Source organism: Bombina bombina, chromosome 1 (genome assembly GCF_027579735.1).
Source record: "Bombina bombina isolate aBomBom1 chromosome 1, aBomBom1.pri, whole genome shotgun sequence".
Taxonomy (NCBI): Eukaryota; Metazoa; Chordata; class Amphibia; order Anura; family Bombinatoridae; genus Bombina; species Bombina bombina.
In genome coordinates this window covers 217902748-217929901 of record NC_069499.1, presented here as the reverse complement: position 1 = coordinate 217929901, position 27154 = coordinate 217902748, and the positions used below count along the sequence as shown (strand labels likewise).

Genomic DNA, 27154 nt, shown 5'->3' with positions numbered 1-27154 from the left:
CAACTATGAATGTGGTCACATGAACCACAATTCTTCCTGCCACATTTGAATGTCCCATTGTAGTGTAACCAAGAACGGGTCACTTTTTTGTCACTTCTCAGCATACTAGGTGTTAATATGTTCCCAAAGGTGACATTCCTTCTAGGGACAAACATGCAACCTTTTTCTATAGTATGTCTGAGAGACTTATCTCCCATTAAAATAGGGAGATTTTTCTTTACAATGTTACAGACCGCATCATATTGATTGAAAAAAAGACGTAATAAATTTAGGTTTACAATCACTTGTCTAATTTGCTTTTTTATCTTGAACCCCTTGTGTCTTTAATAGAGCATCTCGTTTTAATCCTTTAGTCTCAAAAAATGCCATTCTATCCCTAAGTTCTCTACTCTCAACCAGAAAATCACTTTCAAGGGAACAATTCCTTTTGGCTCGTAGGAACTGACTTTTAGCAATGCCCTTGAATACATGTTGGGGATGACTGGAACGGGCATGTAAAAGACTGTTACCTGAGATGGGCTTTCTGTAGAGAGTGGAAATGATTTTTCCACTCCCCACGTCCCCTATCAAGGTAACGTCTTGAAAATTAACCTTATCCCTATTCCATTCAGAGGTAAATGTTAGACCAACATTGTTGATGTTGATATTTGCAACAAAGTTACCCGCTTCTGACTCATTTGATGACCAGATGATAAGCAGATCATCAATGAATCGCTGGTATAAAACAATGTAATCAATATTACCTCCATAGACGTGGGACCACTCCCACCAACCCATAAATAGGTTGGCGTAGGAGGGGGCAAATTTTGCCCCGATGGCGGTCCCACGTCTCTGGAGGTAATATGTGTCTTGAAACACAAAGAAATTGTGTTCCAGTAAGAATCTGACTACTTTGATGAACAGTGCTCTTTTATCATCAGTAAGGTCCGTGTATAGCCTTAGATAATAATCAATTGCTGTAAGGCCATGTTGGTGAGGAATTGAGGAATACAAGGTGGTGACGTCTATAGTCAACCAACTGAATCCTTTTTGCCATGTAACATTATCCAATAGTTGCAGGACATGGTTAGTGTCTCTCACATAGCTAGGTATTAATTTAACTATGGGCTGTAAAAATTGATCGACCCATTTTGATAACGGCTCCAATAAGGACCCAATACCTGCAACTATTGGTCTCCCCTTTACATTCACAACACTCTTGAGGACTTTTGGGAGGTGATGGAAAATTGGAGTCACAGGTCGATCAACCAAAAGATGATCAGCCATAACCCCATCCATCAACCCCTCTTCTACGATCTCATCAAGCAAATGTGATCGCTCTTTTTTGAATCTGGCAGTAGGATCCCCTGACAGAACAAGGTAGGTGTCACTGTCATTCAATTGTCTGGTGGCTTCAGCAAGGTAATCTACCCTGTTCATGACCACCACACTACCCCCCTTGTCTGATTGCCTGATTACAATCCCACTGTTCTTTTGTAAATTAATGAGTGCTTCACTTTCCTTAAATGATAGATTGTATCTATGTTCATCTGTTTGCTCAGCTAATGTAGAAAGATCCTCTAGAACTCTCTGATGGAATGTTTCTAGGAGTTTACCCCTAGCATGTATGGGGTAAAAATCTGATTTGTTTTTAGGTTTAAATCTAGTCAATGTATTCTTAGTATCAGGATCAACAGAACTTTCATGATGGAGATCCTCAAGTGTAATGACAGCACAGGCATCACCAAAATTTAGGCTTGTCCCTCTTACTTCAGGGCCTTTATTGTTAATATTGCCATCATATTGTTGATAATCACCGTCATGAAAAAATCTTTTTAGAGTCAGATCCCTCACCAATCTGTTAACGTCCAAAATTGTTTCAAAGAGATTAAACTTCCTGGAAGGAACAAAGCCTAATCTGTAATTAAGGAGTTTAATCTCAAGATCAGATAATTAATATGATGATAAATTTATCACCATATTTACTGATATTTTTTCGTTTTGGATTGTTTCCCTCTCAATGTGTATCTCTGGTTCTCTACATCCTGTGAGTTGTCTGCTACTATTTTGCCTCCTCCCTGGAATTGTTTTGTGGCCCCTTGAAAAACCTGTTCCTCAGTGTTAGGTTTGCTCTGTTGTTTATTAGTTTTATTCTTATTACCATTTTTCACTGTATTTAAATTAGTACTAGTTGTCTTAGGTCTAGCACCTAAAGGTGTGGTATTTTTCAATATGCCCTTATTGGTATTAGTGGTTGGTAATATGCATTGATCCTCACCCTCAGAGCCTCCCTCCTCTCCTGATGTGCCCTCAAAGCTTGAAGCAAACCTTTCCTCATCAGTATTCTCACTTTCTGATGTGGAAAATGTAACCTTTTTTGTTTGAGTCAGTGGAGTTTGCTTTGGCTTTCTTATATCTCCTATTGAAAAAACAGAATTTATGCTTACCTGATGAATTACTTTCTCCAACGGTGTGTCCGGTCCACGGCGTCATCCTTACTTGTGGGATATTCTCTTCCCCAACAGGAAATGGCAAAGAGTCCCAGCAAAGCTGGTCACATGATCCCTCCTAGGCTCCGCCCACCCCAGTCATTCGACCGACGGACAGGAGGAAATATATATAGGAGAAACCATATGATACCATGGTGACTGTAGTTAGAGAAAATAATTCATCAGACCTGATTAAAAAACCAGGGCGGGCCGTGGACCGGACACACCGTTGGAGAAAGTAATTTATCAGGTAAGCATAAATTCAGTTTTTTCCAACATTGGTGTGTCCGGTCCACGGCGTCATCCTTACTTGTGGGAACCAATACCAAAGCTTTAGGACACGGATGAAGGGAGGGAGCAAATCAGGTCACCTAAACGGAAGGAACCACAGCTTGCAAAACCTTTCTCCCAAAAATAGCCTCCGAAGAAGCAAAAGTATCAAATTTGTAAAATTTGGCAAAAGTGTGCAGTGAAGACCAAGTCGCTGCCTTACATATCTGGTCAACAGAAGCCTCGTTCTTGAAGGCCCATGTGGAAGCCACAGCCCTAGTGGAGTGAGCTGTGATTCTTTCAGGAGGCTGCCGTCCGGCAGTCTCATGAGCCAATCGGATGATGCTTTTAAGCCAAAAGGAAAGAGAGGTAGAAGTCGCCTTTTGACCTCTCCTTTTACCAGAATAAACAACAAACAAGGAAGATGTTTGTCTGAAATCTTTAGTAGCCTCTAAATAGAACTTTAGAGCACGGACAACGTCCAAATTGTGTAACAAACGTTCCTTCTTTGAAACTGGATTCGGACACAAAGAAGGTACAACTATCTCCTGGTTAATATTTTTGTTAGAAACAACTTTAGGAAGAAAACCAGGCTTAGTACGCAAAACCACCTTATCTGCATGGAACACCAGATAAGGAGGAGAACACTGCAGAGCAGATAATTCTGAAACTCTTCTAGCAGAAGAAATTGCAACCAAAAACAAAACTTTCCAAGATAGTAACTTAATATCTATGGAATGTAAGGGTTCAAACGGAACCCCTTGAAGAACTGAAAGAACTAAATTTAGACTCCAGGGAGGAGTCAAAGGTCTGTAAACAGGCTTGATCCTAACCAGAGCCTGAACAAATGCTTGAACATCTGGCACAGCTGCCAGTCTTTTGTGTAGTAAGACAGATAAAGCAGAGATCTGTCCCTTTAGAGAACTTGCAGATAATCCTTTCTCCAAACCTTCTTGAAGAAAGGAGAGAATCTTAGGAATTTTTATCTTATTCCATGGGAATCCTTTGGATTCACACCAACAGATATATTTTTTCCATATTTTATGGTAAATTTTTCTAGTTACAGGTTTTCTGGCCTGAACCAGAGTATCTATCACCGAATCTGAAAACCCACGCTTTGATAGAATCAAGCGTTCAATCTCCAAGCCGTCAGTTGGAGGGAGACCAGATTTGGGTGTTCGAATGGACCTTGAACAAGAAGGTCCTGTCTCAAAGGTAGCTTCAATGGTGGAGCCGATGACATATTCACCAGGTCTGCATACCAAGTCCTGCGTGGCCACGCAGGAGCTATCAAGATCACCGAGGCCCTCTCCTGATTGATCCTGGCTACCAGCCTGGGAATGAGAGGAAATGGTGGGAATACGTAAGCTAGGTTGAAAGTCCAAGGAGCTACTAGTGCATCTACTAGAGTCGCCTTGGGATCCCTGGATCTGGACCCGTAGCAAGGAACCTTGAAGTTCTGACGAGACGCCATCAGATCCATGTCTGGAATGCCCCATAATTGAGTTATTTGGGCAAAGATTTCCGGATGGAGTTCCCACTCCCCCGGATGAAATGTCTGACGACTCAGAAAATCCGCTTCCCAATTTTCCACTCCTGGGATGTGGATCGCAGACAAGTGGCAGGAGTGATCCTCCGCCCATTGAATTATTTTGGTCACTTCTTTCATCGCCAGGGAACTCTTTGTTCCCCCTTGATGATTGATATACGCAACAGTCGTCATGTTGTCTGATTGGAACCTTATGAATTTGGCCTTTGCTAGTTGAGGCCAAGCTCTGAGAGCATTGAATATCGCTCTCAGTTCCAGAATGTTTATCGGGAGAAGAGACTCTTCCCGAGACCATAGACCCTGAGCTTTCAGGGATTCCCAGACCGCACCCCAGCCCACTAGACTGGCGTCGGTCGTGACAATGACCCACTCTGGCCTGCGGAAGCTCATTCCGTGGGACAGATGGTCCAGGGTCAGCCACCAACGGAGTGAATCTCTGGTCTTTTGATCTACTTGAATCATTGGAGACAAGTCTGTATAATCCCCATTCCACTGTTTGAGCATGCACAGTTGTAATGGTCTTAGATGAATTCGTGCAAAAGGAACTATGTCCATTGTTGCAACCATCAATCCTATTACTTCCATGCACTGCGCTATGGAAGGACGAGGAACAGAATGAAGCACTTGACAAGAGCTTAGAAGTTTTGATTTTCTGACCTCTGTCAGAAAAATCCTCATTTCTAAGGAATCTATTATTGTTCCCAAGAAGGGAACTCTTGTTGACGGGGACAGAGAACTCTTTTCTTTGTTCACCTTCCATCCGTGAGATGTGAGAAAGGCTAGAACGATGTCCGTATGAGCCTTTGCCTTTGACAGGGACGACGCTTGTATTAGAATGTCGTCCAAGTAAGGTACTACTGCAATGCCCCTTGATCTTAGAACCGCTAGAAGGGACCCTAGCACCTTTGTGAAAATCCTTGGAGCAGTGGCTAATCCGAATGGAAGAGCCACAAACTGGTAATGTTTGTCCAGAAAATCGAACCTTAGGAACTGATGATGTTCCTTGTGGATAGGGATATGTAGGTACGCATCCTTTAGATCCACGTTAGTCATAAATTGACTTTCCTGGATGGTGGGTAGAATCGTTCGAATAGTTAACATTTTGAACGATGGTACCCTGAGAAATTTGTTTAGGATCTTCAAATCCAAAATTGGTCTGAACGTTCCCTCTTTTTTGGGAACTACGAACAGATTGGAATAAAATCCCATTCCTTGTTCCTTTATTGGAACTGGGTGTATCACTCCCATCTTTAACAGGTCTTCTACACAATGTAAGAATGCCTGTCTCTTTATTTGGTTTGAGGATAAGTGAGACTTGTGGAACCTTCCCCTTGGGGGTAGTTCCTTGAATTCCAGGAGATAACCTTGAGAAACTATCTCTAGCGCCCAAGGATCCTGAACATCTCTTGCCCAAGCCTGAGCAAAGAGAGAGAGTCTGCCCCCCACCAGATCCGGTCCCGGATCGGGGGCTACTCCTTCATGCCGTCTTGTTAGCAGTGGCAGGCTTCTTGGCCTGCTTACCCTTGTTCCAGCCTTGCATTGGTTTCCAGGCTGGTTTGGGTTGTGAGGCATTACCCTCTTGCTTAGAGGATGCAGAATTAGAGGCTGGTCCATTTCTGCGAAAGGGACGTAAATTAGGCTTATTTGTAGCCTTAAAAGACCTATCCTGTGGAAGGGCGTGGCCCTTTCCCCAGTGATGTCTGAAATAATCTCTTTCAAATCAGGTCCAAATAAAGTTTTACCTTTGAAAGGAATGTTAAGTAATTTTGTCTTGGATGACACATCCGCTGACCTAGACTTTAGCCAAAGCGCTCTGCGCGCCACAATAGCAAACCCTGAATTTTTCGCCGCTAATTTTGCTAATTGCAAAGCGGCATCTAAAATAAAAGAGTTAGCCAATTTAAGTGCGTGAACTCTGTCCATAACCTCCTCATATGGAGTTTCTCTACTGAGCGACTTTTCTAGTTCCTCGAACCAGAACCACGCTGCCGTAGTGACAGGAACAATGCATGAAATTGGTTGTAGAAGGTAGCCTTGCTGTACAAAAATCTTTTTAAGCAAACCTTCCAATTTTTTATCCATAGGATCTTTGAAAGCACAACTATCTTCGATAGGAATAGTAGTGCGTTTGTTTAGAGTAGAAACTGCCCCCTCGACCTTGGGGACTGTCTGCCATAAGTCCTTTCTGGGGTCGACCATAGGAAATAATTTCTGAAATATAGGGGGAGGAACAAAAGGTATGCCGGGCTTTTCCCACTCTTTATTTACTATGTCCGCCACCCGCTTGGGTATAGGAAAAGCGTCGGGGGGCACCGGAACCTCTAGGAACCTGTCCATCTTGCATAATTTCTCTGGAATGACCAAATTGTCACAATCATCCAGAGTAGATAACACCTCCTTAAGCAGTGCGCGGAGATGTTCTAATTTAAATTTAAATATCAATTGTTAGCCTAAATTTGGATAATATGCACAAATAAAGCAATCGATTTAGCCCATAAAAATGTCTACCAGTTTTTTAGCCCATAATAAGCCCTTTATTCTGTTTGTTTTTGACTAAGAAAATGGCTTACCGGTCCCCATGAGGGGAAATGACAGCCTTCCAGCATTACACAGTCTTGTTAGAAATATGGCTAGTCATACCTTAAGCAGAAAAGTCTGCTAACTGTTTCCCCCAACTGAAGTTACTTCATCTCAACAGTCCTATGTGGAAACAGCAATCGATTTTAGTTACTGTCTGCTAAAATCATCTTCCTCTTACAAACAGAAATCTTCATCCTTTTCTGTTTCAGAGTAAATAGTACATACCAGCACTATTTTAAAATAACAAACACTTGATAGAAGAATAAAAACTACATTTAAACACCAAAAAACTCTTAACCATCTCCGTGGAGATGTTGCCTGTGCAACGGCAAAGAGAATGACTGGGGTGGGCGGAGCCTAGGAGGGATCATGTGACCAGCTTTGCTGGGACTCTTTGCCATTTCCTGTTGGGGAAGAGAATATCCCACAAGTAAGGATGACGCCGTGGACCGGACACACCAATGTTGGAGAAACCTCCTTCTTTTGTTCTTATTAGTTTGTGGTTCGTCTAATTCATCTTTATCGTACCAAGACTTATTTCTCTGGCGACGTCGCCAGATATATACTGAACCTTGTGTGTAGTATTTCTAGTCACGCAGAAATTTACTGTGTTTCACCTGAATGACTAGTTTCTTGGACTCATCCATAGTTTGTTTAAAGATTTTATCAAATTTGAAAAATATTTTGCACTGGTTAAGTCTGTTCATATCTGTTTCTAATGATGCTATCTTACTCTTAATGTCATTTAAAAGATAGTCTTTCCACTCGATAAGTAGGGTTATAAGTGTGAGGGAACAATCAGTTAATGCTTTATTCCATCTTTAAACAAAGGATGGATCTTTAATATCATATGTGGGGAACTTGTTTATTCTGAGGCCTCTAGGGATCATTTTTAGAGATAAATATTTAGATAATATCCACTTGTCCATTTAAGTTTCTGTTCCTTTAATTTTAAGTGTTCGTAATCTTGAAATAAATCACCCAGTTTTGTTTTTGGTGAATCACAATTAAAAACATCCTCTAGTTCTAAAAGGTCTAAATTGTCCTCATCAATATCATTAAAAGAGTACATAGTTTCTAAATCCTGAGTATTATCCATATTATATGTTAAAATAGTATATCCACCAACTATTGGAAAAAATCTTAACAAATGTTGATGTTATAAATCAAATACTATTATGCATATACATGGATAGAGCAAAAACTGTGCAATTAATGCAACCAAATATACACTATATTTAATCACCCCGTATAAAGAAGAAAAGTCAAAAATAAGACTAAAACAAATAATAATAGCTCATATGAACATTCCTTGGATAGTATATCTCTATAGGGTTAAGTAATGAAAAATAAGAAAATTGGGCAGAGATATGGTCAGTCCCATAAGCTTATGCAAAAAAATGTGACCTTAAGTCTTTATCAGATTTCAGATATCAATGGATAAAGCAGGCTTGTAGTATCTCAATTGAAGATGGAGCACAGCGTAGTCAGCAAAGTTCAGTAAATATGTGCAGGATAAAGACCGGAACAGTTCATCACTAGGCCCAATGGACACAACGTGCGAACAAGCACCAGTACACTCACCCAGAAGGCGACAACAAGCCGTGAAGAAAAAAGAGACATTTATCTCAGCAAACAATGCCGTCTCGGCGTTTACAGTTGAGGGTGAATCTCTTCCGGTATCACGTGACTGCACACGTCACGTGGTCTCCTGCCGGCCAATCAGATACCCTGTAAAGTCGTTGCTAAGCCCTTGATGCAGCCAGGGATTCCCATGTCAAAGCACGATACTTCCAGCTATAGGCATCCATTCACTTAGACAACGGTCAGTAGTAATGACAAATGCAGGTAAAATCCTGAACAACACAACTGTACTTATGCTGGCGAAGATGCGCTTCTTAGATATCCCAATAGGTATAATGTAAAGTGTTATTGCTTCATCTTAATGTATGTTTCGAGAGCTATATGTATAATAATGAATGTTTGCTGAGATAAAAGTCTCTATTTTCTTCATGGCTGGTTGTCGCCTTCTGGGTGAGTGTACCGGTGCTTGTTCGCACGTTGTGTCCATTGGGCCTAGTGATGAACTGTTCCGGTCTTTATCCTGCACATATTTACTCAACTTTGCTGATTACGCTGTGCTCCATGTTCAATTGAGATACTACAAGCCTGCTTTATCCATTGATATCTGATAAAGACTTAAGGTCACATTTTTTTGCATAAGCTTATGGGACTGACCATTTAAGTACGATGGGACTTATGTTTTTAGGCTCAAGCCTGCATATCTGTGTCATTTGATTGCAATTGATTTATGTGGCTGTTATTGCTTACTATAATTATCTTAGATATCTAACATATATATCTGCCCAATTTTCTTATTTTTCATATATATATATATTGAGGAATGTGGCCAGAAGGCTCCGCAACTTGGTTATTCCAGCCGTATCTGTAGATACCTCTATCACGGCTCAAAATTTCCACTCGCCCACTAGCCATTGGCGAGAGGAAAATTATTGGTGGCGAGTGAAAGTTAGTGAGTAAATGTAGAATCAACATTCACAAACTAGTCTGGCTGCGTGTTGTAAGTAGCAAAGTTAGCACACTGTATTTGCAAAATCTACACTCCTATTGCAGGACTGACAAACACACATTATGCTAAAAATATGATCTAAAGTGATATTATATATTCATAAAAGGCCAAGGATATGTTATTCCCCTAGGGCTGTAGAGACCCAATTAGTACTTAGACTGTTACTTCTGAGAGGGTAAATAGGGCAGATAGAGAAGGATTGTAGAGGAAAAGTGGAGAAGAAGATAGAGTCAAGAGAAAGTGTAGAAAAAAAGAAAGAGAGAAGAGATATGAGAGAGGTGAAAGAAATAGTGTAAAGATATGGCCTGAGAGAGAAGGGAGAGGGTAAAAAGAGAGATTGAAGAGAGAAGGGAGTGGAAAAAGTAAGTTAAGAGAGAAGGGAGAGATTATAATTATTAAAAAAAAAAATATCCAGGTCTGCTATGACCTTCCATGACTGTCAGCACTCTCTGCACTCTCTATATTAAACAACTTCCCTTTTCTATTCAGCTGTTGTCTTCCCCAGAACCCCTAATTGATGTAGCAGAAGAGATAGCCAAAAGAAACAATACTTTCCAAGAAAGTAATTTAATGTCCAAAGTATGCATAGGCTCAAAAAATTCAAGATAGCTCTATCATGGCTAGAGAACTTCGAGTTCCCCCTTGATGTTTGACATAGGCCACTGTTATGATATTGTCTGTCTGAAATGGGAGATAAGGCGGCTCTTTCTTCAATAGAGGCTGCTTTGCAAATTTGATCAGCTGAAGCCTCATTCTTAAACCCCCAAGATGTGGCAACCGATCTAGTAGAATGAGATGTAATTCTTTGAGGCGGAGATTGACTCGCCTCCAAATAAGCATTGTGAATCAAAAATTTCAACCAAGAGGCTAAAGAAATAGCAGAGGCCTTCTTCAATAGAGGCCAAGCCTGAAGGGCACTGAAAAGAGCACAGAGTTCTAAGATATTGATTGGTAATCTCGCTTCCTGAGGATTGCAAACTCATTGTTTGCTTCCCAACCTGTAAGATTTGCATCTGTGGTGATCACAGACCAGGTAGGATGAGCAAAGGAAGCCACCTGAAGAATGGAATGGTGATTTACCCACCAAGTCAGAGAAAGGTGCGTATTGGGATCTAAGAATATTAGTTGTGATATTTGAGTATAATGCCTAGACGTCTCTTTTCCATTAAGGAAAGAGTCATGGACACTGAGTCTATCTGGAAACCTAAAAAGTTTACTTTTGTTAGAGGTATCAAGGAACTCTTTAGTAAATTGATCATCCAGCCATGTTTTCGAAGAAACAACAACAGATGATTCATGTGAGATTCTGCTAAATGAAAAGATTTAGCTAGTACCAAGATATCGTCCAAATAAGGAAACTGATTACAGAAAGAAGGGCACCGAGAACCTTTTGTGCCTCTTCCTTTTGGCCCAGCCACAGCTCCAAGAATATTTTCAAACTGGTAATATGTTTTTACAGAAAAGAGAATCTAAGAAGGTAAGCATCCTGTAAATCTATTGTGGACATAACAATAACATAACAGAATAGTCTGAATAGTTTCCATTTTGAAAGCTGGAAATTCTTACAAACTTGTTTAGAGTTCTCAGATCCAGAATTGGTCTGAAAGAATTTTCCTTTTTAGGCACAATGAAGAGATTTGAAAACCCATCCCTTGTTTCTGTAAAGGTACAGGAACAATTACTCCCATATTTTCTAGGTCCGAAACAAATTTTAAAAAGGTTGGGCCTTTATAGGATGTTATGGGTGAGAAAAACTCTACCCATGGGAGGTCGAATTTTGAATCCAATTTGATATTCCTGAGAAATTATGTTCTGAATCCAAGGATTTTGGACAGATTCTAACAAAAATTATTAAATAAAGTACTGGATTGGGGGCCGCACCTTTATGAGGTCTTAGCGGGTGGATTAGGTTTCTTATACTGTTTGGATTTATTCCAATTTGAAGAAGGTCTCCAGACTGAGCCGGGGGATTCAGGGAAGGGGACAGTTTTCTGTCCTGACGAAAGGAATGAAAAGGGTGGGAACCTTGAATTTCCCTTTAGACTTTTTTGTCTTCAGGAAGGAACACTCCCTTACCTCCATTAATAGTCGAAATAAAAGAATCCAATTGAGATCCAAATAAATTCTTTCCTTGAAATGAAAGAGATAGTAATCTGGTCTTAGATACCATAACAGCAGTTTGTGATTTAAGCAATACAAGCTCTTCTGGAAAGAATAGCTAAAGGCATAGTTTTAATGTTGTTTCTCATGATATCAAATACTGCATTGCAAATAAAATTATTCACAAGTTGTAAAAAAAAAAGTAAATTTAGAATGTTGGAACATTAAGGGTCAGAAGATAACTGCTGAGCAGACTGGATAACCAGAAAGAAGAGGCAGCAGCTACATCAGCATCAGATATGGTTGGTCTAAGAATATAGCCAGTATGTAAATATGCCCTTCTTAGATTTTTTTTAGTTTTCTATCTAAAGGGTCTTTAAAGGAAGTACTGTATTCCAATAGAATAGTAGTACGTTTAGCTAGAATGGAAATAGCCCCATCAACTTTGGGGACTGTTTCCCATAATTCTAAAGTAGCAGTAGGTAAAGGATATAGTTTTTTAAACCTTGAAGAAGGGTTAAAAGAGGTACCTGGTTTAGACCATTCTTTAGCAATCATATCAGAGACAGAGTCAGGTACAGTGAAAATCTCAGGGAGATTGACAACAGATTTGTACACTGACTTTAAACGATTGCAGGGTCTATCATCAGAAGGTTTAGTTTTTTTCAATACCTAAAGTAACTAAGACTTCTTTTAAAAAAGAGAACGAATGTGCTCAATTTTAAACAAAAAAAGAGGAATTCTCAGGTTCTGTATCTGATGAGGGAATCAGAGGACTCCTCATCATTAGAGGATACTTCAATATTTTGTTGATCAGCGCATATATTACTAATAGAAGGAAATAACAGAACTGACCTCTTATGTTTATTTGAAGGTGGTAGTTCAGTCAGGGCCTTCTCAATGGCAGTAGCAATAAAGTAACTAAGACTTCTTTTAAAAGAGAACGAATGTGCTCAATTTAAAAAAAAAAAGAGAGGAATTATCAGGTTCTGTATCTGATGAGGGAATCAGAGGACTCATCATTAGGGGATACTTCAGTATTTTGTTGATCAGTGCATATATTACTAGTAGAAGGAAATAACAGAACTGACCTCTTACGTTTATTTGAAGATGGTAGTGCAGTCAGGGCCTTCTCAATGGCAGTAGCAATAAACTTTTTCATTGCTGGGGGTACACCATCTGCATCCATCTGTGTGGAAGAAACAGTTGGTGCATGTGTACACATAGAAACATCATTAGATTGATCGGTATGCAATAAAAATTAAAAACATGAGTCACATAAATGAGCTGAAGAAGTTTCTTCAGCTGTTTTACAATAAGCACACTTAGCTTTGGTTAAAAAAACAAGTGCAGCCTGCTCAGTTTCTATGGTAACTTCGGGCACAGGATGGTGCTGCTCAATTATGGCAAAAAATCTAAAAAATGAAAATAAGAAATAAAGTATTAATTTAATCCCCTTATTGTAAAAAAATAAACAAGCTTTGAGGTATGGAAAATATTGCTTTAAAAAAACATTTGCTAATACCACCTTAAAAAACACATGTACTTTAAAAAATTGCTATGTGAAGAAAAGTGCATCAAACAAAAAACATCTAGCTGATATGAAGCCCTTGATGTGTTTGAAGGCACACGGTAAAGAGGGGACGAGTCATTCAAGGAAAAGTTTTGGCTCCAAAATTTTGCCGCAAAATAAAAAAGGCGCATTATAATGACCTCACACAAAGACTGATATATTGTGTGACGCGGGGAGAGCGCATGAGAGAAGAGAGAGAAAAAAAACTATAGAATCAAGTAAGGTGCCAAAACATCAGCTCCTAAAAAGCCAGTACTTTTGGTGAATCTTAAAGATGTTATCTATAATATGATCCTAAAAAAACCCCATAACAACCGTGTATATAAGCTCCAAAATTCTTGTGCTTTATATTAGTACAAAGAAACAAGCAAACATAAAGGGGAATAAAACCTGTCCTTGGGGGATATATATATATATATATATATATAAAATAGTATATAGTAAAAGGTATAAGTGCCCAGTACATAGTAAATAAAATTCATAATAGCCTTTAGACACTCGCCCACTGAAAGCAGACAGCCAAACCAGTACTGAAACTTATCAGCAGAGGTAATGGAATAGGAGTATAATGTCGATCTGTAAAGGGGAGCAGAAGATGAATCCCTGCGACCGAATTTACAGAGAGTATATGAAAAGATTTCCTGTGAGACGAAAACATGGTATCATGAGGCAGTACTCCCTTCACTTCCCTCTGACAAGCACTGTACTCTCAGGGAAACCAGGCTTCAATATGCTCTGAAGCACCTTTCACTGAAGAATCAAGCACATCATGCTTCAACCACCGTATGAGTGAGAAGTATTTATAGGCTTTTGAGGTTTGGGAAACTTTGCCTCCTCCTGGTAGGAATGTACATCCCATACGTAACAGCTCATGGACTCTCGCCACCTATATGAAGAAATTGGTGTACCTACTAATAGCCTGTGGGCTATGTAAGTGCAAGAATGGCTGCACTTACCTCAGATGTACCCACTCTACCATTTATACTGGCTGCAAAAAAAGACTGCTTCTGGTAAAGAGCCCGCCAGTGCTGTGTACATCACAGCAGAGAATCGGTGTGTATAGTAATTTGACGACCCAACAGGAGGAGGCTAAGGGACAGGTCCCCGCTGCACCTGTGGCAGGCTTGTGACCAACTCCTTCACTGGGAGTAATTATGTCACTACTCTATATCTCAGTAGCAGTTCTAAGAACCCCTCTCAATGAAGAATCTGGAGCACCTCAATTCTTCGCCTTCCTTTTGTGGAGGCAAAAGAAAAACATAATTTATGTAAGAACTTACTTGATAAATTCATTTCTTTCATATTAGCAAGAGTCCATGAGCTAGTGACGTATGGGATATACAATCCTACCAGGAGGGGCAAAGTTTCCCAAACCTCAAAATGCCTATAAATACACCCCTCACCACACCCACAAATCAGTTTAACGCATAGCCAAGAAGTGGGGTGATAAGAAAAAAGTGCGAAAGCATAAAAAATAAGGAATTGGAATAATTGTGCTTTATACAAAAAAATCATAACCACCACAAAAAGGGTGGGCCTCATGGACTCTTGCTAATATGAAAGAAATGAATTTATCAGGAAAGTTCTTACATAAATTATGTTTTCTTTCATGTAATTAGCAAGAGTCCATGAACTAGTGACATATGGGATAATGAATACCCAAGATGTGGATCTTCCACGCAAGAGTCACTAGAGAGGGAGGGATAAAATAAAGACAGCCAATTCCGCTGAAAAATTAATCCACACCCAAAACAAAGTTTAAATCTTATAATGAAAAAAACTGAAATTATAAGCAGAAGAATCAAACTGAAACAGCTGCCTGAAGTACTTTTCTACCAAAAACTGCTTCAGAAGAAGAAAACACATCAAAATGGTAGAATTTAGTAAAAGTATGCAAAGAAGACCAAGTTGCTGCTTTGAAAATCTGATCAACCGAAGCTTCATTCTTAAATGCCCAGGAAGTAGAGACTGACCTAGTCGAATGAGCTGTAATCCTTTGAGGCGGAGATCTACCCGACTCAACATAAGCATGATGAATCAAAGACTTTAACCAAGATGCCAAGGAAATGGCAGAAGCCTTCTGACCTTTCCTAGAACCAGAAAAAATAACAAATAGACTAGAAGTCTTTCTGAAATCTTTAGTAGCTTCAACATAATATTTCAAAGCTCTAACTACATCCAAAGAATGCAACGATCTTTCCTTAGAATTCTTAGGATTTGGACACAATGAAGGAACCACAATTTCTCTACTAATGTTGTTAGAATTCACAACCTTAGGAAAAAATTTAAATGAAGTTCGCAACACCGCCTTATCCTGATGAAAAATCAGAAAAGGAGACTCACAAGAAAGAGCAGATAATTAAGAAACTCTTCTAGCAGAAGAGATGGCCAAAAGAAACAAAACTTTCCAAGAAAGTAATTTAATATCCAGCGAATGCATAGGTTCAAACGGAGGAGCTTGAAGAGCCCCCAGAACCAAATTCAAACTCCAAGGAGGAGAAATTGACTTAATAACAGGTTTTATACGAACCAAAGCCTGTACAAAACAATGAATATCAGGAAGACTAGCAATCTTTCTGTGAAAGAGAACAGAAAGAGCAGAGATTTGTCCCTTCAAGGAACTTGCAGACAAACCTTTATCCAAACCATCCTGAAGAAACTGTAAAATTATAGGAATTCTAAAAGAATGCCAAGAAAAAAGATGAGAAGAACACCAAGAAATGTAAGTCTTCCAGACTCGATAATATATCTTTCTAGATACAGATTTACGAGCCTGTAACATAGTATTAATTACGGAGTCAGAGAAACCTCTATGACTGAGAATCAAGCGTTCAATCTCCATACCTTCAAATTTAAGGATTTGAGATCCTGATGGAAAAAAGGACCTTGCGATAGAAGGTCTGGTCTTAACGGAAGAGTCCACGGTTGGCAAGCAGCCATCCGGACAAGATCCGCATACCAAAACCTGTGAGGCCATGCTGGAGCCACCAGCAGAACAAACAAACGCTCCTTTAGAATCTTGGAAATCACTCTTGGAAGAAGAACTAGAGGCGGAAAGATATAGGCAGGATGATACTTCCAAGGAAGTGACAATGCATCCACTGCTTCCGCCTGAGGATCCCTGGATCTGGACAGATACCTGGGAAGCTTCTTGTTTAGATGAGAAGCCATCAGATCTATTTCTGGAAGTCCCCACATTTTAACAATCTGAAGAAATACCTCTGGGTGAAGAGACCATTCGCCCGGATGTAACGTTTGGCGACTGAGATAATCCGCTTCCCAATTGTCTATACCTGGGATATGAACCGCAGAAATTAGACAGGAGCTGGATTCCGCCCATACCAGTATTCGAGATACTTCTTTCATAGCCAGAGGACTGTGAGTCCCTCCTTGATGATTGACATATGCCACAGTTGTGACATTGTCCGTCTGAAAACAAATGAACGACTCTCTCTTTAGAAGAGGCCACGACTGAAGAGCTCTGAAAATTGCACGGAGTTCCAAAATGTTGATTGGTAATCTCGCTTCCTGAGATTCCCAAACCCCTTGTGCTGTCAGAGACCCCCAAACAGCTCCCCAACCTGTCAGACTTGCATCTGTTGAGATCACAGTCCAGGTCGGAAGAACAAAAGAAGCCCCCTGAACTAAACGATGGTGGTCTGTCCACCACGTCAGAGAGTGTCGTACAATCGGTTTTAAAGATATTAATTGAGATATCTTTGTATAATCCCTGCACCACTGGTTCAGCATACAGAGCTGAAGAGGTCGCATGTGAAAACGAGCAAAGGGGATCGCGTCCGATGTAGCAGTCATAAGACCTAGAATTTCCATGCATAAGGCTACCGAAGGGAATGATTGAGACTGAAGGTTTCGACAAGCTGAAACCAATTTCAGACGTCTCTTGTCCGTCAGAGACAGAATCATGGACACTGAATCTATCTGGAAACCTAAAAAGGTTACCCTTGTCTGAGGAATCAACAAACTCTTTGGTAAATTGATCCTCCAACCATGTTCTTGAAGAAACGATACAAGTCGATTCGTATGAGATTCTACTAAATGTGAAGACTGAGCAAGTACCAAGATATCGTCCAAATAAGGAAATACCACAATACCCTGTTCTCTGATTACAGATAGAAGGGCACCGAGAACCTTTGTAAAAATCCTTGGAGCTGTTGCTAGGCCAAACGGCAGAGCCACAAACTGGTAATGCTTGTCTAGGAAAGAGAATCTCAGAAACTGATAGTGATCTGGATGAATCGGAATATGCAGATATGCATCTTGCAAATTTATTGTGGACATTTAATGCTCTTGCTGAATGAAAGGCAGAATAGTCCTTATAGTTACCATTTTGAATGTTGGTATCCTTACATAACAATTCAATATTTTTAAATCCAGAACTGGCCTGAAGGAATTATCCTTCTTTGGTACAATGAAGAGATTTGAGTAAAACCCCAGCCCCTGTTCCAGAACTGGAACTGGCATAATTACTCCAGCCAACTCTAGATCTGAAACACATTTCAGAAATGCTTGAGCCTTCACTGGATTTATTGGGACACGGGAAAGAAAAAATCTTTTTGCAGGAGGCCTTATCTTGAAGCCTATTCTGTACCCTTGTGAAACAATGTTCTGGATCCAAAGATTGTGAATCGAATTGATCCAAATTTCTTTGAAAAATCGTAATCTGCCCCCTACCAGCTGGGCTGGAATGAGGGCCGCACCTTCATGTGGACTTGGGAGCTGGCATTGGCTTTCTAAAAGGCTTGGATTTATTCCAGACTGGAGATGGTTTCCAAACTGATACCGCTCCTGTAGGGGAAGGATCAGGCTTTTGTTCCTTATTGTGGCGAAAGGAACGAAAACGATTAGCAGACCTAAATTTACCTTTAGATTTTTTATCCTGTGGTAAAAAAGTTCCTTTCCCCCCAGTAACAGTTGAAATAATAGAATCCAACTGTGAACCAAACAATTTATTACCCTGAAAAGAAAGGGAAAGCAAAGTTGACTTAGAAGACATATCAGCATTCCAAGTTTTAAGCCATAAAGCTCTTCTAGCTAAAGCAGCTAAAGACATATACCTGACATCAACCCTAATAATATCAAAGATGGCATCACAAATAAAGTTATTAGCATGTTGAAGAAGATTAACAATGCTATGAGTATTATGATCTGTTACTTGTTGTGCAAAAGCCTCCAACCAGAAAGTTGAAGCTGCAGCAACATCCGCCAAAGATATAGCAGGCCTAAGAAGATTACCTGAACATAAGTAAGCTTTTCTTAGAAAGGATTCAATTTTCCTATCTAAAGGATCCTTAAAGGAAGTACTATCTGCCGTAGGAATAGTAGTATGTTTAGCAAGAGTAGAGATAGCCCCATCATCCTTAGGGATTTTGTCCCAAAACTCTAATCTGTCAGATGGCACAGGATATAATTGCTTAAACCGTTTAGAAGGAGTAAATGAATTACCCAAATTATTCCATTCCCTAGAAATTACTTCAGAAATAGCATCAGGGACGGGAAAAACCTCTGGAATAACTACAGGAGGTTTAAAAACCGTATTCAAACGTTTAGATTTAGTATCAAAAGGACCAGATTCCTCTATTTCTAATGCAATTAAGACTTCTTTAAGCAAAGAACGAATAAATTCCATTTTAAATAAATATGAAGATTTATCAGTATCAACCTCTGAAACATAATCCTCTGAACCAGAGGAATCATTATCAGAATCAGAATGATGATGTTCATTTAAAAATTAATCTGAAAAATGAGAAGTTTTAAAAGACCTTTTACGTTTACTAGAAGGAGGAATAACAGACATAGCCTTCTTAATAGATTTAGAAACAAAATCTCTTATGTTAACAGGAACACCCTGAATATTAGATGTTGATGGAACAGCAACAGGAAATGGAACATTACTAAAGGAAATATTATCTGCATTAAGAAGTTTGTCATGACATTCATTACAAACAACAGCCGGAGGAACAGATACCACAAGTTTACAACAAATACACTTAACTTTGGTAGATCCAGCATCAGGCAGCAATTTTCCAGAAGTATCTTCTGATTCAGGGTCAATCTGAGACATCTTGTAATATGTAATAGAAAAAACAACATATAAAGCAAAATTGATCAAATTCCTTAAAAGACAGTTTCAGGAATGGGAAAAAATGCCAATGAACAAGCTTCTAGCAACCAGAAGCAAATAAACAATGAGACTTAAATAATGTGGAGACAATAATGACGCCCATATTTTTTAGCGCCAAAAAAGATGCCCACATTGTTTGGCGCCTAAATGCTTTAAGCGCCAAAAATGACGCCACATCCGGTAACGCCGACATTTTTGGCGCAAAAACGTCAAAAAAATGACACAACTTCCGGCGACAAGTATGACGCCGGAAATGACAAAGAAAATTTTTGCGCCAAAAAAGTCTGCGCCAAGAATGACGCAATAAAATGAAGCATTTTCAGCCCCCGCGAGCCTAACAGCCCACAGGAGAAAAAGTCAAATTTTAAGGTAAGAAAAAATTGATTATTCAAATGCATTTATCCCAAATAATGAAACTGACTGTCTGAAATAAGGAAATGTTGAACATCCTGAATCAAGGCAAATAAATGTTTAAACACATATATTTAGAACTTTATATAAAAGTGCCCAACCATAGCTTAGAGTGTCACAAAAATAAGTCTTACTTACCCCAGGACACTCATCTACATGTAGTAGAAAGCCAAACCAGTACTGAAACGAGAATAAGTAGAGGTAATGGTATATAAGAGTATATCGTCGATCTGAAAAGGGAGGTAAGAGATGAATCTCTACGACCGATAACAGAGAACCTATGAAATAGACCCCGTAGAAGGAGATCATTGAATTCAAATAGGCAATACTCTCCTCACATCCCTCTGACATTCACTGCACACTGAGAGGAAAACCGGGCTCCAGCCTGCTGCGAAGCGCATATCAACGAAGAATCTAGCACAAACTTACTTCACCACCTCCAAGGGAGGCAAAGTTTGAAAAACTGATTTGTGGGTGTGGTGAGGGGTGTATTTATAGGCATTTTGAGGTTTGGTAAACTTTGCCCCTCCTGGTAGGAATGTATATCCCATACGTCACTAGCTCATGGACTCTTGCTAATTACATGAAAGAAAGACTAGAATACCAGAGAGGTAGGAGGGTTTAAGCGCTAATAGAGCTTTGGGAATCTTTGCTTCCTCCTAGTGGCCAGGACTTGAATCCCATGAGTAATGACTCATGGACTCTCCCCACTGTATGAAAGAAATGAACACAAGCTGTTTAGGTTTTCTATGGACTTTTGTGACATTATGAACTGCATCATGTAGTACACACATATAAAGTATTATACAACTTATATGCTTCTAACATTTACCTAGAAATAATTCATTAGCTCTGTATGTCACTCTTACCAATCATCATCAGACATCAATCTTAAAGCTTCTGCCACCGAGATCTCAGGCTTGTTTAGTTCTTTAAGCACAGAAGAGTCAATAACCTCAGAACTACGGGTGATGGATGGTTTTCGGTCTCTGTATTGGCTCTGCACTGTGGACATATCAAGGTGAAATGTTGGGAAAAATTAAAATCAATACTCACTGATAACAAAAATCACTGCAATATATGTCAGCCATAAAACACTTGGCCATTAATTGAGAATTTATATTCATTCGGCCCACTTTTAAGAAATAGGAAAAGATAGATGAAAACAAAAGAGAAAAGACAAAATGGAAAGGGGTAAAGAAAGGAAAGCAACTGTGATCAGGAGAGTAATGAACACTGAGAGTGTAGGCTTTAAATATAAGTATTTACATTATACAGACGTTAAAAACCTATAATTACAGACATAACATCTAAGCACACACAGGCAGGATTATTACAGTTTCTGCGTCATATACTACACAAATAAAATTGTTTCTAATCCTTGAATGTCACAGTTACACAGTATTACTAATATAATATAGGATTCAAAAATTGTCATACGTAAGATAGATTTGCTCACTGCCTGGTTACTATGGAAACATCTTGCTTTCCTTTCTGTGATGAGGTATGAGACAATTGAAAAGAACTCAACCTGCATTTTAATTATAGACACAGAAGAAAAACCAACATGTATGAGCACATAAGACTGTCAAATATTGAAATACTCAAACAAAACCAAAAGCTAACGAAATAGGTAAGAAAATTCTGGGATTTAATTTGAAAACAGCTTTTAACTGATAAAGGAGTATCAAAAGTACACATGCTTTCTGTACATTTCCTTAAATTATTTTACTCTAAGAATACATTTCCATCCATAAAGAATAAGGCATATGTTTAACATTTATTAGCAAAATGCACAAAGAAAATGATGAAAAGCCTGTTTTTATTCTGTTTTATTATTTGTTGCATGTTTCTACAATCCATGTATGAGCAAAACAGTTTTCCCTGCCACATGACTGCACACTCTCAAATTAGGTAAAGTTAAAACCTTGCTGTCCAAAAGAAAGGTGAAAAGTCTCTTAAAAACTTGAAGAGTGTTTTATCCAGATCCTGTCAATCAACATGGAGGAAGAAGCAACTTTGCTTCTACTGAGAATAACAAAAAAATATTTAAACTAGGAGGAACATAGAAAATTGACCCCATGAACGGTTATAAAAAAAAAAAGCCAAGAAATGCAATACAGCCAAAGTGATCAATAGGGCATCCCTCTTCCTACTTATTCTTGTATTATTAAAAGGTGCCAGAAGAAAACACATAATTTAGGGGGCCGCCCATCGGAGAAACACGGGCTGGAGCCGTGGACCCACCTTATACAGAAGGAAATTAAATTATCTGGTAAGCATAATTTATGTTTTCCTTCTTAATATAAGGAGAGTACACGGCTTCATTCCTTACTGTTGGGAAACATACCCAAACTCTAGAGGACACTGAATGATAACGGGAGGGACAAAAATAGAGGCGGGCCCTAATCTGAGGGCACCATAGCCTGCAAAACCTTTCTCCTGAAGGCTGCTTCAGCTGAAGCAAAAACATAAAACTTGTAGAATTTAGAAAAAGTGTGTAAGGAGGACCAGGTAGCCGCCTTACAAATCTGATCCATAGAGGCCTCGATCTTAAAGGATTACAAACTTTTACCGTTTTTTGTTTGACTAAAATACATATTTTAAAGGGACAGTCAACACCGATGAAAACATTATACATACCTTAGATCAAGCAAAAACAAAGAGCCTGCACCGCATCCTATCTTCAATAACACTAACGTTAGGTAGCTAATCTTCAATGAACATTTAGTTAACAATGGCAGAAATGGCCGCCAAACTCCTCCCCCTGTTACGTAAAAGGCTTCTTTCTACGCAGAAAGCAAAAAATATAATCCCTCCCGTCCTTATCTTTATTGCAATGAACAACATGTTTGAAGCTTCAGAGTAAACAAATAAATTTATTATTTACAACATAACTGCAGTATATCTATTGGATATAATAAGCATTATATATTAGTATCAAAGTTTGAACAACATTAAGAAAAATCTTTAAACATAGGAAGTATTTACAAGTAGGTGCAGTTAATATCGATATCCTTTTTATAATTTTGTGGGCAAAATTTATATGTATGTTATATATCTAATTTATATATTTAAACCTTTAGTCGATAATATATTAATACAATTACTTTCTATTTGAAGAATTAGATAGTTTGTAATGATGCTCGTTATAACTAGGGAGATTCTGCAATACTTACCTATCAATGCGCTGATTGTTTTTATTATGTAAGTTTGACAGAGCGATCTTCTGTGTTGGAGCAGGTCTGGAAGGGAGTGACGTTGTGGATGACGTTCTGATGCATGCTCTATTGAAAATTTGGCTACCATCTTCAGACTGCGGTTTGCACACAGGATTGGCTAGCAACGGCACATACCCATGGAGTGGGTTCGGAAACATACATTTTTTAGAAATAAGATTGCAGCGATCAGGTAGGAAAGTCATAAAGACATCCTATGACAAATAGGTTTAGAAAGGTTAAAAAAAAAAAAAAAAGTTGAAATATATTGAACTTACAGTGGTCCTTTAAAGGCCCAAGAGGAAGTCACTGCTCTAGAAGAATGAGCCATAATTCTCTGAGGAGGTCTATGTCCCACTGTTTCATAAGCTAAGAGGATAAGACTCCTCAACCAAAAAGATAAGGAAATCGAAGAGACCTTCTGACCCTTATGCTTCCCAGTATATGCCACAAACAAGGAAGACGTTTGTTTAAAATCCTTAGTAGCTTGAAGATAAAACTTCAAGGCACGAACCATGTCCAAATTATGAAGTAAACGTTCCTTCAAAGGAGGAGGATTAGGACACAAAGAAGGGACCACAATCTATTAATTGATGTTGCGGTCTGACACAACTTTAGGGAGAAACCCTAACTTAGTACGTAGGACAGCCTTATCCGAATGGAACACCAGATAAGGATGCTCACATTACAAGGCGGCAATCTCAGGTACTCTGCGCACCAGTAGAAAGATAACTTTCCAGGACAAAAACTTAATATCAATTTCATGCATAGGTTCAAACGGAGCCCGTTGCAAAACTTTAAGAATTAGATTCAGACTCCAAGGGGGAGCGGAAGATCTGAACACAGGTCTGATCTTAATCAGAGCCTTAACAAAAGACTGAACATCTGGAAGCTCAGAGAGCCTCTTGTGCAGTAAAACAGACAAGGCCAAAATCTGTCCCCTAAGGGAACTGGCTGAAAGACCTTTCTCTAGACCATCCTGGAGAAACAACGACTCCTGGCAACCTTAACCTTATGCCAAGGAAAACCACGCTCTTCACCCCAGAGCTTGGATGAGAGTATCAATAACTTTCTCAGAAAAACCTCTCTTGGCTAAGACTAAGCATTCAATCTCCACGCAGTCAGCCTCAGAGAATCTAGATTTTGATGAACAAAAAGGACCTTGTTCCAGCAGATCCCTGCGACAAGGTAACTTCCATGAAGGAGAATAGACATCCTCACTAGGTCTGCGAAACACGTCCTTTGCGGCCACAATGGAGCAATCAGTATTACAGACGCATGCTCCTGCTTGATGCGGGCTACTACCCGAGGAAGAAGTGGTAATGGCAGAAAAAGTTAAATTAGATTGAACCTCCAAGGCACCGCTAATGCATCTATTAGCTCCCCCTGAGGATCCCTGGACCTCGACCCATATCTGGGTAGTTTGGGATTAAGACGAGATGCCATGAGATCTATATTCGGCATCCCCCACCTGTAACATATCTTCGCAAACACTTTGGGATGGAGAGACCATTCCCCTGGATGAAAGGATTGTCTGCTGAGAAAATCTGCTTCCCAGTTGTCCACAGCCGGAATGTGGATCGCTGACAGCAAACAGCTGTGGGCCTCCGCCCACTACAGAATCCGAGATACTTCCCTCATTGCTAGGGAGCTTCTCATTCCCCCCTGATGGTTGATGTAAGCCACCGAGGTTATATTGTCTGATTGGAATTTGATAAACCGGGACGAACCCAGAAGAGGCCAAGCCTTCAGAGCACGGCTCGAAGTTCCAAAATGTTGATTGGGAGGGACCATTCTTCCTGAGACCACAGGCCCTGTGCCTTCCTGGCACCCCAAACAGCTCTCCATTCTGAGAGGCTCACCTCCGTAGTCACAATCTCCCTGGATGGTCTTAGAAAGGATGTCCCTCGGGACAGATGATCTGGACAGAGTCACCAAGAGAGCGATTCTCTCAACCGGTTGTCCAGGGAAATCTGTTGAGACGGATCAGAATGATTGCTGTTCCACTGGCTTAGCATGCACAGCTGTAGCGGTCTGAGACGGAACCTGGCAAAAGGAATTATGTCCATGCTGGACACCATGAGACCAATTACCTCCTTACACTGAGCCACAGATGGCCTTAAGGAGGTCCGGAGGGCAAGACATGCCGAAGTCTCTGGTCGGTTAGAAATATCCTCATGGATATTGAATGTATTATAGCACCCAGGAATTCTACCCTGGTGCTTGGAATGAGAGTACTCTTCTCTAAGTTTATCTTCCATCCATGTGATCGAAGAAGAGAGAGAATAGATACTGAATGGTCCTCTGCTAGTCGAAACAATGGTGCTTGAACCAGAATGTCGTCCAAGTAGGGAGCTACTGCTATACCTTGGGTTCTGGCGACGGCCAGGAGAGCTCCTAGAACCTTTGTAAAGATTCTTGGGGCCATAGCTAGACCAAACAGAAATGCAATGAACTGGAAGTGCTGATCCAGGAAGGCAAACCTTAGCAACTGGAAGTGGTCCCTGTGGATTGGAACGTGAAGGTAGGCATCCTTCAGATCTATAGTGGTCATGAACTCTCCTTCCAGAACTAGAGGAAGAATGGACCCTATCTTATCCATCTTGAACGAGGGGACATTTAGAAACTTGCTTAAGCACTTTAGGTCCAGAATTGGGTGGAAAGTTCCACAAACAGGTTTGAGTAGTATCCCAAACCTCTTTCTGCAATAGGAACCGGGACAATGACCCCTAAGGAGGACAGATCCTGCACGCGCCGCAGAAAGGCTTCCCTTTTTTCTGGTTTTAAAGACAGGCTTGAGAGGAGAAATCTGCCCTTGGGTGGATGAGATTTGAAACCTATCTTGAATCCCTGAGCTATGACCTCCAGCACCCACGGATCCTGCATGTCCCTGGACCAAGTATCAGGAAAACAGCGACAGTCTGCCCCGGAGACAATCATGCAGACTTGTTCTCGGCGGGCTTCTTGTTCTGCTTGGATTTATTCCACTATTGAGCCAGCTTCCAAAGTGCTCTTGGTTTGCTCAGGCTTAGAGGAGGACTGCTGACGTTTGGACATTTCAGAATGAAAGGAACGAAAATTAGATCCCTGTCCCTTAGATTTGTTCTTTTTATCCTGCGGTAGGAAGGTACCCTTGCCCCCTGTAACCATGGAGATAATGGAGTCCAGGCCTGGACCAAATAAAATGTTTCCCTTAAAGGGGAGGGAAAGTAGTCTAGACTTAGAACTCATGTCCGCAGACCAGGACTTCAGCCAGAGCGCCCAACGCGTCTGCAATGAGAAACCAGAGATTTTAGCATTCAGGCAAATAATCTGCATGTTTGCATCACAGATAAAAGAATTAAAAATTTGCAAAGCCTTAATTCTGTCTTAGATAACGTCGAGGGGACCCTCCACCTCCATAAATTCCGCTAAGGAGTCGCACCAGTAGGCCGCAGCTCCAGCAACCGAGGGAACAGCCGCTGCTGGTTGAAATAAATATCCCTTATGCTGAAACTTTTTCCTGAGAAAAGTTTCCATTTTCTTATCCATCGGCTTTCTGAAAGACGAGCTATCCTCAAGAGGGATAGTAGTACGCTTAGCTAACGTGGAGATGGCACCATCCACCTTAGGGACGGAACCCCACAACTCAAGCTGAGAGTTCGGGACCGGGAATAATTTTTTAAAAGCAGATGAAAGGTAAAAGGAAGATCCAATTCTATCCCATTAGTTTTTAATAATATTCGCCATTTTTACAAGTACAGGAAAAGTTAGCGGCACTACCATGTCCTCCTACACTCTGTCTAATTTAGGGATCAAAGGTTCATCAAGCAACTTGGCCTCTGGAACCTCTAATGTCGACAGAACCTCCATTAGAAGAAAACGTAGGTGTTCAATTTTAAATCTAGCAGACACCGATCCAGAAAGAAGACTCAGAGTGTGACCCATCCTGGGATACTTGAAAGGCAGACAGATCAAGTAAATCACTCAACATCCCCAGGACCGGAGAGCTATGTTTAACCTTTCGCTTGCGCTTAGCAGAGCGAGGTAGAGCACTAAGGGCCTCAGACACCGCCGTCTTTGACTGCGTGGTAAAGTCTTATGGTAAAAGGCTTCCTCCAGACGGAGGATCAGGCGTGCTATGGGAAGCTGCATGTGAAAATGGAGATGATTGATGGGTATGCACCTCAAGGGACAGCGAGTGGTGGACGGCTCAATCGTACAAAAGGGGTTAACCTTCTTAGATATAATAATCTTGTTGATGCATATGAAAC

The 27154-nt window shown here is 40.2% G+C and overlaps 1 protein-coding gene across 1 annotated transcript in view; it reads right to left on the bottom strand.

Annotated features, from left to right (window-relative positions):
* The window catches only part of TOGARAM1 (TOG array regulator of axonemal microtubules 1), a 334226-nt gene that overhangs the window by 95838 nt on the left and 211234 nt on the right, over positions 1–27154 (bottom strand). Inside the window, 1 exon segment of the mRNA XM_053697849.1 lies at positions 20553–20688. Within this exon segment, the coding sequence (XP_053553824.1) occupies positions 20553–20688 (136 nt within the window).